At 49.8% G+C, this 16,190-nt stretch overlaps 1 protein-coding gene across 3 annotated transcripts in view; it reads right to left on the reverse strand.

Moving 5' to 3' along the window:
- LOC107122113 (5'-AMP-activated protein kinase subunit gamma-1-like) overlaps positions 1–16,190 on the reverse strand; it is a 51,436-nt gene that overhangs the window by 24,784 nt on the left and 10,462 nt on the right. For all 3 annotated transcript variants that reach the window (XM_015425146.1, XM_015425145.1, XM_015425144.1), the window contains exons 2-5: positions 10,377–10,416; positions 9,028–9,656; positions 6,925–7,006; positions 6,546–6,604 (exon numbers count right to left, since the gene is read on the reverse strand). In XM_015425146.1, coding sequence (XP_015280632.1) covers positions 6,546–6,604; positions 6,925–7,006; positions 9,028–9,600 — 714 coding nt within the window. In that variant the 5' untranslated portion in view covers positions 9,601–9,656; positions 10,377–10,416. The remainder of the gene's footprint in view (positions 1–6,545; positions 6,605–6,924; positions 7,007–9,027; positions 9,657–10,376; positions 10,417–16,190) is intronic.

A 16,190-nucleotide genomic window follows, 5' to 3' on the forward strand; every position in this document is an offset into this window, starting at 1 on the left:
AAAAACAGTAATTTTTGGGAGCGTTTCCCTCCTTTCCTCCTTTGACTCAAGGGTATATTCACCCAGGCTTTTGACCCAAACACCCTTAAGTGATTCAGCTTTGGTGTCTTGCCATACAGTACAGCATAAGGTATGTTATCTACAGCTCTGGACCCCACTCTGTTCACCACATAGCATGCTGCTTTCATGGCTTCAGCCCAATACCTTATATCTAACCCTGCATCAGCAAGCATTGAATGCATTACAGTTTGTAAAATTCCATTTTTGCGCTCCACAAGGCCATTTTCTGATGGGGTCTGCGGGTTCGAGATTCTGTGTTTTATGCCATTCTTTTGCAACCAATTTTTAAATTGCAGTGACATAAACTCACAACCCATATCTGTTTGCAGTGCTTTCAGCACACCTATTTGGTTTGCATGTGGGAGTCCAGGACAGGAAGTTGACTCGCTACCAGTCTCAGATGAGGATGACAGAGTGCAACATTTGATGTGGGAATCTGCTTGTGGTCATTTGGTAGAACGTCACACTCCCACAGTGGTGGCAGAGAGAACTGAGCTCCGCTGTGGAGAGATTCGATCTGGAATCCAATTGCTCTCCTTCCCACCATGCGCTGGAGAGTGTACTGAGTCTCTTCTCCCCTGTAAGTCAAATAGTTTGAAGAATTCCGGGCTGGCCAGGGACTGATTGCTTTGTCCATCTAAGATTACATACATATTTGGCTTTTTCTGGATGGCCTGTAGGGAAGACCTTAGCCAGATATATCTGGTGACAGATCTTTGACTAACTTTCGAGTCGTAGACCTGAGTATAGCAGACATCGATGGACTCATTTTGGCTTGTTTTAGACATATGTTCACTGGACCCTTCTGCGGAGGTTGTTGAAGTAGAGGAGCTCAGTGTGGGCTGCTGTGGCGGATTAGGATCTGGATGCATGGCTGTGGGGTGCTTGTCGCTATTGCACTCACTGCACTTGATAATGGCTTTGCAGTCATTAGCTAATGTCAGCTAGCTGCCATGTTTCATTCGTATTTGTCCTTTCCTGCCTGTGGCATGCCTGCGCATGCTTGCTCGCTTGCACTGCTCGCTTGCTGTAAACAGCGATAGGGAGGCGCTCATGAGACCGTGCGAACTGGCACTGCCAGACTGGGTTATCTGACTAACTTTGAGGAGGAGGGAGGGCTTGCGTTGGTGTGAATATTTCTGCTCTCATGAGGCACGGAGACTCCCCCGTTCATTATGTAATCTCCGGCTGGGAGAATTCCCGCCCGCGCACGGTTGGATTTTATTTGCTTAGCCACTTGCAGCATAATGTTATATATGCACCTGCCCCATTGTCATTCCTAACAATATCCCTGTAGATCATGGCAACGGACCTGTAGTCTAATAAAGCATAACGACTCCCTGAAACTTGTGTGGAGATTTATTTGCTGTTGAACCTGACAGAAATTGTTAGGAATCTCCTTTACCCCATGGGACCGATTCTCTCCTGAATGAGATGAGCAGCACTGGGTCGGCAGGGGTTACCCCGACAACCACGTCGATGACTACTCCGACTACGTCGGTGCCTACACCGACTACCACAGCGGTGCCAGTGATGGTATCTATGACGGTGCTCACCACAGCCCCGACCACGACAGCACCGGCGGTACCCACCCCGACGACTTCGGGAACAGGGGCACCCATGACAACAGCCCCACAGATGACAGCGAGCTCAGGAGGGGCGGTGTCAATGGATGGAGGGGCCACACCTCGGCCGGCGGTATCGTTCATCCCCGTGCATTTGGGAAAGGGGGTGACCTACCACTGTAAAGACAGAGACTGGGGCCAGCATTTGGGAGATTCCACGCAAACTACCTGGTCGATGCCGGGGAGTCGGAGTTGGGACAGTATTTTTTTTACCCCCGGTCAAGCTCAGGGAGCTTCGGGATGACCCCGGGTAGACCCATCATGAAAACTTTGTTAAGTCCGGGGAGGGAAGTGGATGGGAGGCTGGATAGCCTGGAATTGGACTGTCGCACTATAATGCGGGACATAGGGCAACTGCTCCAGAATTTTCCGGGGATCGTGGCCCATGCGGTGCAGACCCAACTGGCTGTTCCACGGGTTCCCCCCGATAATTCCCATCCCTGCACCGGCTCCAGGCCAGCTGGTCCCTCAGCCACCTCCGCCGCCGCCTCCGCCGCCGCCCCCCCCACCGCCACCGCCACCGCCACCGCCACCACCACACTCGGCACAGCCTGCAGGCCCCCTACCCCTGTAGTACGGACCTGTAGTCTAATAAAGCATAACGATTCCCTGGAAACTTGTGTGGAGATTTACTTGCTGTTGAACCTGACAGAAATTGTTAGGAATCACCTTTACCCCATCGGACCGATTCTCTCCTGAACGAGATGAGCGGCACTGGGTGGGCAGGGGTTACCCCGACAACCACATCGATGACTACTCCGACCACCATATCGGTGCCTACACCGACTACCACAGTGATGGTACCTACGACGGTGCCCACCACAGCCCCGACCACGACAGCACCGGCGGTACCCACCCCGACGACTTCGGGAACAGGGACGCCCATGACGATGGCCCCACGGACGACAGTGAGCTCAGGAGGGCCGGTGTCAATGCATGGAGGGGCGACACCTCGGTCGGCGGTATCGTTCATCCCCGTGCATTTGGGAAAGGGGGTGACCTACCTCCGCAAAGACAGAGACTGGGGCCAGCATTTGGGAGACTCCACGCAAACTACCTGGTCGATGCCGAGGAGTCAGAGTTGGGACAGTATTTTTGACCCCCAGTTGAGCTCAGGGAGCTTCGGGATGACCCCTGGTAGACCCATCACGTTCCCATAGAAAACTTCGTTAAGTCCGGGGAGGGATGTGGATGGGAGGCTGGAAACGTGTGTGGAGATTTACTTCCTGTTGAACCTGACCACTATGTGGTCAGCGGACTCGCAACACTTGAAGCAAAGTGTTGATCAAGGCCTTTCACTCCTCTAACGGCTTGCCTCTGAACTCCCTACACTTGTTCAGAGGGTGTGGCTTCTTGTGATGTGGACAAGAAGGCTCGGTAGCCTTCTGCTGGTTTTGTCACACTTTGTCTTGCGTACAGACACTTCCACCTTGGCCTTTGTGTTTCGTGACGGTGCCCTCTCTACATAAGAGTCAGGCCGAGGGGGGTCATAGTAGGATTGGGAGTCATTAAGATCCTTTGCTAGCTGGGTGATGAAGCTCACTATGTATGAGAAAGGGGGGGACTGGTCTTGATGTATAGCCTTGTAGCTGGCAACTACATTGCCCCATTTCTCCTTCAATGCAGGTGGTAGCTTTTCTTTGATTTGTCTCTGTGTTAAGCTTTGGTCAAGACACGCAAGACCTGGTAACCTTGGATCTCTCTTGGCTGCTTGTAATGCTATAAGGAGATCAGACAATTTTCATAATTTGCTAGGGTCCTTGTCAGTTATCTTGGGAAATGCCTGGAGTTTCAGCATGAGCGCTTCCTCAATTGCTGTCGATGGTCCATAGTATGTGTCGAGCCTTGTCCTCACCTCCTGTAGGGCTGTTGTAGGATCCACTGCATTTGCCAAAGCAAGGGTTTGAGCTTGAGCAGAGGACTCTGGCCCCAGCCATGCCATCAGGTGTGTGAGTTCTTCTTCTGAAGGTAATCCTAGGTTCCTGATGACCCTTTGGAAGGTTTGCTTCCAAAACAGGTAGTGCTCTGGTAGCTCTGAGAACTTCTGCACCCCCCTTGCTGCCAGATCTGGTTTGATCCATGGAGGCATTCTATTAGGTGGCTCAACTACAGGCTTCATTTCTGACACTGGGTTCCCATAGGCAGGTTGCTGATGGGTGGGTGGCAGACCACTGACCGCATAAGCTGGCTGAGGTGCCATGTGCATGGGCTGGTTCCAGTTATTCGCTGTCTGTGTTGTCCAGATCCAACTGGGCACCTCTGGTGCTAGGAATGCTGGGGCAAGAGGCATACATGTGAACACAGGAGCTGTAGGTACATGGGGTATTGTTGTAGACACAGGAGTCATGTTGGTAAAGACAGGAGTTGTAAAAGCTAGTGATGTCATTGCAGTAGCACAGTCATTGGGTGATGCCAAGGGTCAGGAACCAGAGCGCCCTGACCTGAGGGGAACACCTGCATGGTTCCCATAGCTCCTTGCTGGTTCTGGTGTCCAACCTGCCTGGAGTTCATGGCTGGTTTGAATTCTGGGGTGTTAGGTTTGGGCACCCGACTGGTATCTCTTGATGTTGGAACAACCGATGTTGGAGCAAGCGTTGACACAGGATTTGTAGATGTCAATAGAAGGGTTGCAGGCATATGGCCTGGAGCTGCAGAAGCTATTCGAAGTGCAGGGGGTGGAGATACAGATTCTACTGTCACCAAGGTTGTAAGCACTTGCAGTGCCACTAGTGCATCAATTAACTGGGCTGGTACATGAGCGTGAGCTGCAGAAGTCACTTGTGTGTGCACTGACACAGCAGGCTGAAGTGCCAGAGGCGTCACCTCTGATTGGAAGTCGCGTGTGATGGCACTGTGTTCCACTACAAAGGACAAAACCCTTTGGGCAGTGTCTTGAACCTCCAACTCTGCTAGAGCAGGGTCTGGATCTAGATCCCGAAGCTTGTCCTCAACTGCTTTGGCCCGAGATGTGGTCTCCACTGCTTCTGCCTCTTGTTGTAGTGCTTTTTTCTCTACTCAGAGTTTGGTAGCTTCCAGCTCCTTCTCAAAGGTTGAGGAGGAGGGTCCTTAAACGGGAATGCTGTGACCCCAGACGTGGGGATGTGCAGAGGGTTACGTCACCCTCTTTCCCCTCTTAGGCTTCTGGCATATGCTGGTTCCCCTTTTCCCTTTGTATCTCTCTCTCTCTCTCCTTCACAGTTGTTGCCAGCCCAAGTCCTCCTTATTGGCCAGCTCCTTGCCCACTTTTATTACCCCCTCAGCCTCCTGCTCCCTCCCCTCTCCAGCTCCTCCCCACTGTAAAGGGGTAGACTCAGAGCTCGGGGACTCCGCCCTTCCTCTCATCGTCGCCACGCCCTCTGCCGCAGCCACGTCGCAGTGGTGGGGGTCACCCGGGCCCTCCCCCGAACTCCACCTCAACGCGGCCCGCTCTGTTGCTCCGGCGGGGCTCCCTCCGACTTCGCCGTCACTCCTGGCCTCAGCAGGCCCTCCTCCAGGCTCTTTGCCCTCGTCGCTGGCTCTCCAGGTAGGTACCGGTATTCGGCTGATGAGGGGATCCCCTCCTTCTCCCGCTGGGCCTGGGAGGTCCCAGTCCCGACTGGGACAATCTGGGAGAGGGTAAATCAATCAGCTCTCCTTTAACTATGCAGTTCTCGGCAGCATGAGCTGGCCCTAAGAGTGGCACAGTCTTCACTCATTTAACATCGGCTTTATTCAACTCTTCAGCATCCAACGGTTCAGTTTACTTACATTCCCTTTTTCAATAGCTGTCCTGACTCCTTGAGTGATTCATGTGGTAAAAGGACCTGAGCTTCTCCCATCTTTTTAGCTCTGAGATTACAAACATACTGGGAGGAGGAGGGTAATAAACAACTTTTCCCGGGCAAATGCATCAAAGGAAAAAGGCTGTATAGAACCAATTTATCTCTCGGCTATTCTCCTGCAGAGTGCAGGGGGTTGGACTAGATGACCTGCAAGGTCCCTCCCAACTCTAACATTCTATGATTCTATGATTTCCCCATAATCTATCAAAGTAGTAAAAGGATGCTTTCCCCCTCCACTCTTTACATGCATGATAATAGAATGATAATCTGCCTTAGTGGTAATAAATGAGGACCAGAAATTAGAATTTAGCTTAGCTTCAAGTACAAATAACATGGGGGGTAAGGTTGCCAACTTCCAGGTGGTTAGTAAAACAGTAAATCACCATGTGCAATTAAACAATATTTGTTCGTTTTTATATGCAATGTTTAGAATTCAATTATTAACAAACTATTATTAACTTCCAGGTGGTGGCTGGAGATCTCCTGGGATCACAACTGGTCTCCAGGTGGCAGAGACCGGTTCACCTGGAGAAATTGGCTGCTTTGGAAGGTGGACTCTATGGCATTTATACCCCATGGTAGCCTCTCCCCTCCTCAAACCCCGCCCTCCTCAGGTGCTTCCCCCAAAACCTCCAGGCATCTCCCGACCCAGAGCTGGCAACCCTATGCAGGGTGGTGGTAGAGATAACCTGGGCCAGGATATTGTGATTTCTTTTTTTTGGCCCTGGAACTCCCATGATCCTCTTGTACTGAGATTCCTAGCTCTATTTTCTGATGAATTATGCCTGCCACAAATGGACAGACAGATGGACACACTGATTCTTTTATTATTATAGATGCATGGGAACGGCCAGCCCAGTGATCTCTTTTATTATAATATTTGGTTTGGATCAGCAACATATGAAGAGCCCAAGTGTCCAGGGCCCCATGGTGACTCTAGGCAGCCCTCCTCCCCAGTGCGATATGTACATTGGACAGGAAACGCTGGAAACTGGTCTGCTCCAGATCTGAGAAAGGTACTGGGTGCTACAAAACCCACCAGAGGTGATCGATAGTAGCGATGCAGGATATTAATGAAGTCTGTTATCGTCAGCATACCTGCAGAAAGAGAAAAAGAGGAAGCAGGTGAAGAGGTGGGCGTGGTTGAGCTGGGAGGACCTGGAGAGTGGTCCAGCAATAGATGTGAGAAGTCTCAGTGAAGCAGGGACAGGGGCTTGAGTAACTGGACAAGAGAGCCAAGCAGAGGATGCTGGAGCTCTCCACAAGTCACTGTCAGGCTTCCCATATATATGCAGACAACGAATCTTCTGTGCCGTGTGAATGGTTAGGAAAATTGCCCTAATGCTCATGATCCATCTTTCCTAGGCCCACCCCTTCTGCCTTCTCCCCTCCTGAGCCTCGACAACTGCATCACTTACCCACAAAGCACTGCTTCTTGCTGTCCCAGAGAGGAGCCGCTCGGACCCCATTGGCCACCATGGCAAGGAAGGCTTTCTTAATCTGGGGACAGAGAACGGAATGTACAGGGCCAGAACGGCAACTGTTCTTGCATCATGTGGATACAAAGATATGGGGGAAGAGCTGCGTGCAGCCTAACAGGCTGAAACAAATCCCAAAGTTAGTTTTCTATTTGCTCATCATTCACTCGGGACTCTAGTTCTGCACAGGTGCTATTTAAGCCTTCTCTGCTAAATTTCATGTCTCTGCTTTGTAGTTATTTCATTCTCTTCTCATGAGTCTGCAACTTTCTCTAAATCAGCTGTGGAAATGTAGAAAAAAAAACACGAAGCATGCGCCTGTGCGGTCCTACCGACAGCCGTCCAAGGGGAGCCACCAGAGACTGCCGCCAAGAAAAACATCAGAGCCTGCCAAAAAAGAAGAAGCCGAGCCGAGCCAGAACAACAAACAAGGATCCACCACCTGGGTGCCTGTAGGATGTCCCCCCCCCAAAAAAACCCCATGTGGCCTAAGTTAGGGTTCAGCGTTACTAGAACGCACCATGTAAACTGCCCAGAGACCCTTCGGGGTTAGGGCGGTATAGCAAGTCTAAAGTATAAATAAATAATTAAATAAATGTAATAAATCATAATCTGCTTTGAGTCCCAGTGAGCAAGGCAGGCTATAAATAGCACTAAATAAATACGTGAATGAGTTAGGAGAAACTGGAAAGACACCACTGCAACTAAAGGAAGAACATGACAGAACTGAAAGGTAACCAGCTTATTTCTCACCCAGCACAAAAGTCCTTTAAGAACTCCTTGCAAAGGAGGAACCAGGCAGATCTGATGTCCCTTATTCCAGCCCTGTCCGTTTTCTTCCCCACTCTCTCAGCTGTAACATAAAGCCCTTGACACATCAGTATGATGTGAGTGGAGGGAAGGCTCAGATGTTAGTGTTACAAAACCCTGGGGAGATGCATTGCAGGCTTCCGAGGACACGGAGGACCTAATCAGGACAGGAGGTGCAGCAAGGAGGAAGGGCCCACTGACAACAGCAGAAGGTAACACCATTATCACGTCTCCAAGTGCAGCTCCCACCATTCCCATATTTTTAATTATTTAGTATATTTATACTGGGGGTACTACTAGACTCTAGCTTCATTCTCACATCTTTCTGCTAAGTCTTGCCTTTATATGCTAATCTGCTGTTCTCCGTTGATCTTACTGGCCACCTGATCCAATTTCAGCTCTGCAGACGCATCTTGGCCCTGAGTGGTTCCTCCTAACAGCTCCCCCCCCCACTCTCTTTTTTCCTGTAAATAACTCTTGAAGAGATTTTATTCCATTTGTCTAAAGAAGTGTGCTTTGCACACAAAAGCTTACACTTTGAATTAAGCTTTGTTGGTCTTAAAAGGTGCCCCTGGACTCAACCTTTGTTCTAGTATATTTATATGTCACCTTCCTCCTGTAACAGGGGACTCAAAGTCCTAATATATCAAGACCTGCTACCTGGAACCCAGAAGGGAGAAGCTTCTGTACTGCCTCCAGGGAACCTGCGTGCAACGAGTGAATAATCAGAATCTGCTTATATAAGGAGAAAGTAAAGGAGAGGCCTCCTTCTTGCCTTTGCTCCTGTCTTCAGACCCTGCCCTTTCATCTGTGTAATATCACCCTGGGTTCTGTTTCTTGTTCGCACTACAGAATGGATGTTGCGAACTGGCTATTTTTATACAGGTATGGGGAATAGCTGTGTTCATTGAGTGGAAGAGGCGGAGCAATCGTCTTGGGTCAGGCTATTACTCCTGTCTGCTGGATTTCTTTTATTTCTCCATTTTATAACCCATTTTTCTCCTCCGCGTGAGAACATCATCCTCAAAACATCATTATCCTCCATTTTATCCTCCAGCAAGCTTCCATGGCAGCATGGAGATTCAAACCTGAGTATCCCAGATCTTACTCCGACACTCCATCCATCACCCTGGCTCCCCCAGAGAGATTACCATCAAACCCAGATATTTAAAAGTCAGATCCCCACCTCACCCATTTGATCAACAATAATGCCCCAGATAGCATCCCTCTCACCTGTAAGGTGGTTTCAAACACTACCAGCTTGGAACTGGTAGGAATAGCATCGTAACAGTGGTGGCTCCGCATGAAATGCATGTAGATTTCGGCATCTGGGCCCAGGAAATCAATATCAGGGCCAAACCCAAGAATCTCACAGTCAAGAGAAATGATGTCTTCATTGCCTTCCTTGTTGCCCTGTTCTAGTTTGGTGCCCTCCACCTTGGCATCAAGAGTTTCCATTTTGCTATGCCGATCGCCATCTTTAGCATCCAATGTGGTTGTCTGGGTATTCTGGCCCTCCTTCCTAGGACTGGGCATCATATCCTTGACCAGTGGCCTTGCTTGCCTGTGATCTGTAGCTGTGACCTCTGAACCAGCAGCATTCTTAGTTCCATCATACTCTTTGACCTCAGAATTTGCAGACTTAAAGCCCAATTCTGTTGCAGTGGCCGTTGTCACCTTGCCATCCCAATGTGCATCCTTTGCATCCCGCACAACGGCTTCAGTATCCCGGTTTATGTTCCGGCTAGTGGACATCACTTCCAACTCTGTACCTTTGCCACCTGCAGCCAGGTCTTTGGCTTCCATTCCTACAATCTCGGCTTCCAAAACTGATTCCTTGACATCCAGAGACAGGGAGGGGCCTAGTAGGTAAGGGGAAGCATTGCAAATCCAGGTACCAAAAGCATTTTGCTGGGCGAAATACTTAAGACTGACACAACCTTCATTCCTTCTTGCTAAGCCCACAGAAATGGTATTCGTTTGCCTAAACAAACTGCAGGCATGTAGCTGCTGGCCCAGAACAGCCAAGTATTTGCCAGTTCAACCCTACCCCATTTACTGCATAACATAAAACATACATGCATCCAGTTAAGATTATTTAGTTCCATTCTTTGCCAAACAACAGGAGACACGCCCTATCTTCAATAAAGGCAGGCTAGAGGCATTGCTTGGCTTTATTAGGGGCCCCAAACTGACCTGCTAAGAACAATTCAAATATCGGGTCAAGGCTGAATTTTGAGTGCCGATCTCTGCTTACTGTATAACCTGGTCCCAATGAAACTGGAGTCCCTACGCTACCCCCAGGCAAGGTTCTGACTTGGAAGGGGGCATCAGAGTAGAGGAAAGAGATCACTAGGCTAGAATGGCGGGCTTAGATTGAAGGGTGTCACCTTAGTTATGTCCCTAATTATGTGTGTTTCAAACCATGGCCATACTGATTAGTAAGTTTAGAAGACATCCAATGTAGGCAGTAAGCATCTAAAGCGGGTCCCTGGCACAGATCTCAAGAGTTAAGTGGCCTTCAAGCAGTGCAGTCTGTACTTGGGTACAGTCACCTCACCAACAGCAGGCAAAACACCCACCTGCTTCCAGAGACTGGAGGGCATTGCTCAGTGATGACACCTGGGAGGGGAGGAGAAACAGACAGAGTTAAGTAGGGGCCTCCACAGCATGTGTTCACAGTGCAAGTTCAGTTCTCGCGCTCAGTTCAGTTCAGCCCGCTCGCGGGGAGGGCGGGGTAAAAATGCTTAAATAAATAAATAAATAAATTTTTGCTGGGTTTTATTCTGATCCTGTGTGTGGATGCCTGAAGCACACACTACGGAGACAAGGGATGAGAGGGGCCCTGCAAAGTCTCCTCAGTCCCAACCTGCTACGTATCTAATGCGAATCCAGTGCTGGAGGGATCCCAACTGCATCTTTGTCTTTTTCTGCAAGGAGCAGCCGTTCAGGCAGGCGAGTCCTTCCACCCTTGTGAAGCTACAGTTTATCCACTTCCTATAGCTGCAATTTATTTATTTCATTAAATTTACCTCCCTCCCCACATTGTAGGCTCAGGATGGGTACCAACATGTAAGTATCTGCAATGTATGCAGATTTACACATTTAAAACATATTACAATAATCAATTTAAAATCTATAAAATCATCATCCTTATTTCACTAAAAACATCAGCATTAAAACAACAGTGTGGCTCAACGGCAGATAATGTGGTCCAAGTCTGGCTTCCAGGATCTGCAGTCACTGAGGGGGAAAGGCCCGCTGCCTCAACGACAGGCCCAGCGGAAGAGCTCCATTTTGCAGGCCCTGCGGGACTGTAATAGGTCCCACAGGGCCCTGCTCATTCCACCAGGCAGGGCTTGGGCCGAAAATGCCCTGGCCATAGTTGAGGCGAGTCAAACATCCCTTAGGCCAGGGACTGCCAGGAGGTGATGACTGGCAGAACATAATGTTTTACGGGGCTCATATGGGAAGAGGCAGTCTCAGAAATATGCGGGCCCCTGGCCGTATAGGGCTTTAGAGGTAAGCACCAACACCTTGAAATGGGTCTGGAATTCAATAGGCAGCCAGTGCAGGTCACGCAGCACCGGGCCATCAACACCCATGACGCTGCGTTCTGCACTAGCTGCAATCTCCACAGCAGAGTCAAGGGAAGCCCCATGTAGAGAGAATTACAATAATCTAATGTGGAAGTGACCGTCGCATGGATCACTGCAGCCAGATCGGGGGGTGGGGGGTTGAGATATGGGGCCAACTGCCTGACCTGCCTCAGACGGAAAAAGGCAGACCTGACAGTGGCGGTGGCCTGGGCCTCCACAGTCAATGGGGCATCCAGGAACACTCCAGGTGCAGAACCTCCATCTTTGTTGGATTCAGTTTCCGTCTGCTCTGTTGTAGCCATCCAGCCACAGCTTGTAACGCCCCATCCAGATGTTCAGGGGCAGAGTCTGGGTGGCCATTTGTCAGGAGATACAGCTGGGTGTCATCCACATACTGGTGACAGCCCAGCCCATACCTCTGAATAAACTGGCCAAGGAAGCGCATATAGACGTTGAATAACACTGGAGAGAGGATCGCTCCCCGCAGCACCCCACATCCAAGTCAGTGCCACTGAGACAACTCCCCCGCAGTGCCACCCCCTGTCCCCGATCTTGGAGAAAGGAGGCCAGCCACTGTAAGGCTAGTCCCTGTGTCCCCACATCGGGGAGGCGGTGGGTCAACAGTTTCTGATCAACCATAATGAACGCCGCTGACAGATCTATTTATTTATTTATTATTAATTCTTGGGATTTATATCCCGCCCTACCCATACGGCCCAGGGCGGCTAACAGCGGCCAAGCCGAAACAAAACATAAAATACATTAAAACTTCAATAAATACAAGCTAAAATGGTGCTCTACAGTACATGATAAGGTTCATTTAAAGTTCATTTTAAAATCCAAGATGGTCGATGACTCTCATTGGCGGCCGATGGAATAAATGCCGGAGCGCCGGGATGATGTTCCTCCTCAGGCAACATTTTACCCCCATCCAAGGCCAGGCAGGTGGTAAGTCCGCCACAATGATGGTATAGTGGCGGCGGCGGCAGCTCCTACTCGAAAGCCTGGCGGAAGAGCCCCGTCTTACAGGCCCTGCGGAACTGCAGGACCAAACCCGCCTTGATCCAGGTATCTCCAGAGATCACACCCCAAGGCGACCAACACCATCTCCATCCCATGGAAGCTGGACTGGAAAGGATCCAGGATGTTAGCAACTGAGATGTACACAAAGCTGTTGCAGGGAATATTAAATATGGGTTGGAGGTGAGAAGGGACAAAGTAACCCTTATTTTTAAACAGTGAGGAGAATGAGAATTACATAGGAGGGTTCTATCACAGCCCTCCTCATCCTCAAGAGTGACACTGTGGTTCCTTCTGTTGGCACACAAAGCTGGTTGATGTCCTGGCACTCAAGAGTCATGCATTGCACTGCCTATGCGGGGCAAGGCCTGCCCAATGGAAGCCATTGTTTCTGTGCCAGAGACAAGTCATAACCAGTGTTCCCTCTAAGCTGAGTTAGTGTGAGCTAGCTCACAGTTTTTAAGCCTCTGGCTCACATATTTTTGTCTTAGCTCAGAAAGGATGGCTCCAGAGCAAACTAATTTATGCAGTAGCCAAATTGCTTGCTCACAACTTTAATGCCAGTAGCTCACAAAGTAGAATTTCTGCTCACAGGACTCCACAGCTGAGAGGGAGCAGTTCAATCAACCACAATACACGTAGACTCAAATACAGCATTTTGAAGTGCAAGGCTTCTGCTACTGGTCCTAGGACTGTGAGGAGGTTGTATGCCATCCCTAGAAGACTAATAGCAGGGGCAGGGCTTTTTTTGTAGAAAAAGCCCAGCAGGAACTGATTAGCATAATAGGCCACACCCAACAGCAGAAACCATTAGCATATTAGGCCACACCCCTGAGAGCAAGCTCATTAGCATATTAGGCCACACCCCACATGTTGCCAGAAGTGTGGTCATCCAACCACACCCACCTTTTGCTTCTTATTCTGTTTACTTTGTTGTCAAAACCCTGGGCTTTTTTTGTAGCAGGAACTTCTTTGCATGTTAGGCCACACACCCCTAATGTAGCCAATCCTAATGCTGTTAGGTGTGGCCTATTATGCTAATGAAGCTCAAATACTTTGGCCACCAAATGAGAAGGGAGCACTCACTGGAGAAGACCCTGATGCTGGGAAAGATTGAAGGTCAAAGAAGACGGGGACGGAAAAGGATGAGATGGTTAGACAATGTTATAGATGCAACGAACATGAAATTGAGCAAACTTCAGAGGACAGCAGAAGACAGGAGGGCCTGGCGGGATCTGGTCCATGGGGTCGCGAAGAGTCGGACTCGACTGTGCGACTGAACAACAACAAAATTATGCTAATGAGTTCCTGCTGGGTGTGGCCAACTCAGGAGCCAGCCGGAACTCCGTTCCTGTGCGTTCCTGCCCAAAAATAGCCCTGAGCAGGGGAAGACAGCTTGGCAGCAAGTAGATATAGACACTGATATTATGACCCTGATCACCTCTCTCTACCTTTGCTTGTATCTCTTGTATTTTTAAGTGTGAGGACAGGGCCCTGTTAATTCTTGATAGATATGATTACTTCTGCAAGAAAACTGCTGTCTGAAAAGCAAGATACAACTATAATGAATAAATAAAGAAAATACACTGCAGTGGACACAAATCTACAGAGCCCCTTGTATAGTTAAGACACAGCATCATGCACAGGGACATGCCAACAGTGTACAGATATATAACTAAAGGCGCACACACTTTCTTGTTCTCGCAATGAACAAGGCAGAAGAATGGGCACAATATTTATCACCACTCTCTCCCATCACTCGTTCTGGCTGTCTTTAAGCCACTTGGCACCAGCGAATGCCTACAGATCAAGTTAGTACTTGGGCCTTTCCTTCCACTCAGCTTTGTGCCTGAGCGGATGGGAAGAGGAAGCATGCCAGCCAGCAAAAATACACAAGAAAACTGCATGGGAAAAGACCCTTGTCTTTGAGTGATGAGAGTTGCCAAGAGACAATGGGATTCAGGGGTTCAGCAGATCTCAGTTCAGTCCCAGAAGGATTACAGCAAGGGCTGCAACAGGTAGTCAACAAAGCAGTTAGTTGATTCAAGTCCTGTTGACTGATTAAAAGGAGGTTCCCCAATCAATCAGATAGTAGTTAGCCCAGCCTAGCCCAATCTTGCCAGAGAAACAGAGTTGGTCATAGTTAGTACTTGGGAGCAGTGTTCCCTCTAAGCTGAGTTAGTGTGAGCTAGCTCACAGTTTCTTAGCTCTGGCTCACATATTTTTGTCTTAGCTCAGTAGTCAAATCACTTGCTCACGACTTTAATGCCAGGAGCTCAGAAAGCAGAATTTTTGCTCACAAGACTCCAGAGCTTAGAGGGAGCATCGCTTGGATGGGAGACCACCACCAAGAAAGACTGGGTTGCTGTGTATGAGAAAGCAATGGCAAGACCACTTCTGCTCATCTCTTGGCCTCGAAAATCCCATGATCCTGAAACACCCTGAGTCAGTTGTGACTTGATGGCAAACAATTATTAATGCAAAAAGTACTTAGGAAACATATCTGAGTGGCAGCTGGCACCATGTCCCCCATTTCTTTCCCGGTCAGGAGTTGTCTTTTCTCAGGCAGGGCCTGCTATGCCAGACACTTGCACCACCCGAATGTCCTTTCTGTCTTTAGCACTACTGTGTCTATTCATATGCAGATTTAATCCTAACAGTGGATGCAAGTGTTGCCAGCAGGGCTTTTTGTAGAAAAAGCCCAGCAGGAACTCATTAGCATAATAGGCCACACCTGATAGCAGAAACTCATTAGCCTATTAGGCCACACCCCTGACAGCACAGCTCATTAGCACATTAGGCCGCACCCCCATGTTACCAGAAGTGTGGTCATCCAGCCACGCCCACCTTTCCCTTCTTATTCTGTTGACCTTGTTTGTGGTCAAAACCCAGGGCCTTTTTTTGGAGCAGGAACTCCTTTGCATGTTAGGCCACACACCCCTAAGGTAGCCAATCCTAATGGGTTCCTGCTGTTGGGTGTGGCCTATTATGCTAATGAGCTCCTGCTGGGCGTGGCCAACTTGGGAGCCAGTCGGAACTCCTGTGCGTTATCACTAAAGACTCCCATCTGTCCTTTAGTTTGGAGACCCGATCTCACTGAGCCTTTTAAAGGAGGGTCAGAACTGCTGATCCCCAAGGGGGAAAAACGCCCACAGGCCACTGGAGGCTGCTTGGTTCGTCCTTCCTTGCCGCTGGATGCTTTCAAACCCTAAACGCCTCTCCCGGTAGTGCAGCGCCCCCGCTCCTGAGGCCTGCCTGTCCTCATTCAGCCCTCGTTGCTGTCACAGACGCTCCCTCCCCTCCGTTTACGCAAAAGGAGGCAGGCGCCGCGAAAGAGTAACCAGGGATGCCGCCGACTCCGCGCAGCCACAAAAGGGGGGGGGGGGGGGGGGAGGTAATAAAAGCGGGTGCCGCCCTCCAGGCGGGCGCTCCAAGCTGTGAGTGCGGGAAAGGGAGAGCACGTAGGAAGGCGGCGGTCGCCGGCGTTGACTGTCCGACGTGAAGGCCGCCAGAAGCCCCGCACACTCGGCACGCAGTGTTCCCTCTAAGCTGAGTTAGTGTGAGCTGGCTCACAGGTTTTTAGCCTCTGGCTCACACTTTTGTCTTTGCTCAGGAAGGATGGGGCTCCAGAGCAAACTGATTTATGTAACAGCAGCCAAACCGCTCGCTCACAGATTTAATGCCAGCGGCTCACAAAGTAGAATTTTTGCTCACAAGACTCCACCGCTTAGAGGGAGCCTTGCTCGGCAAGCGCATCCTTTGCCCTTATCAACGGGG

This window comes from Gekko japonicus, unplaced genomic scaffold (genome assembly GCF_001447785.1).
Source record: "Gekko japonicus isolate JY-2015 unplaced genomic scaffold, Gekko_japonicus_V1.1 scaffold3851, whole genome shotgun sequence".
Classification (NCBI taxonomy): Eukaryota; Metazoa; Chordata; class Lepidosauria; order Squamata; family Gekkonidae; genus Gekko; species Gekko japonicus.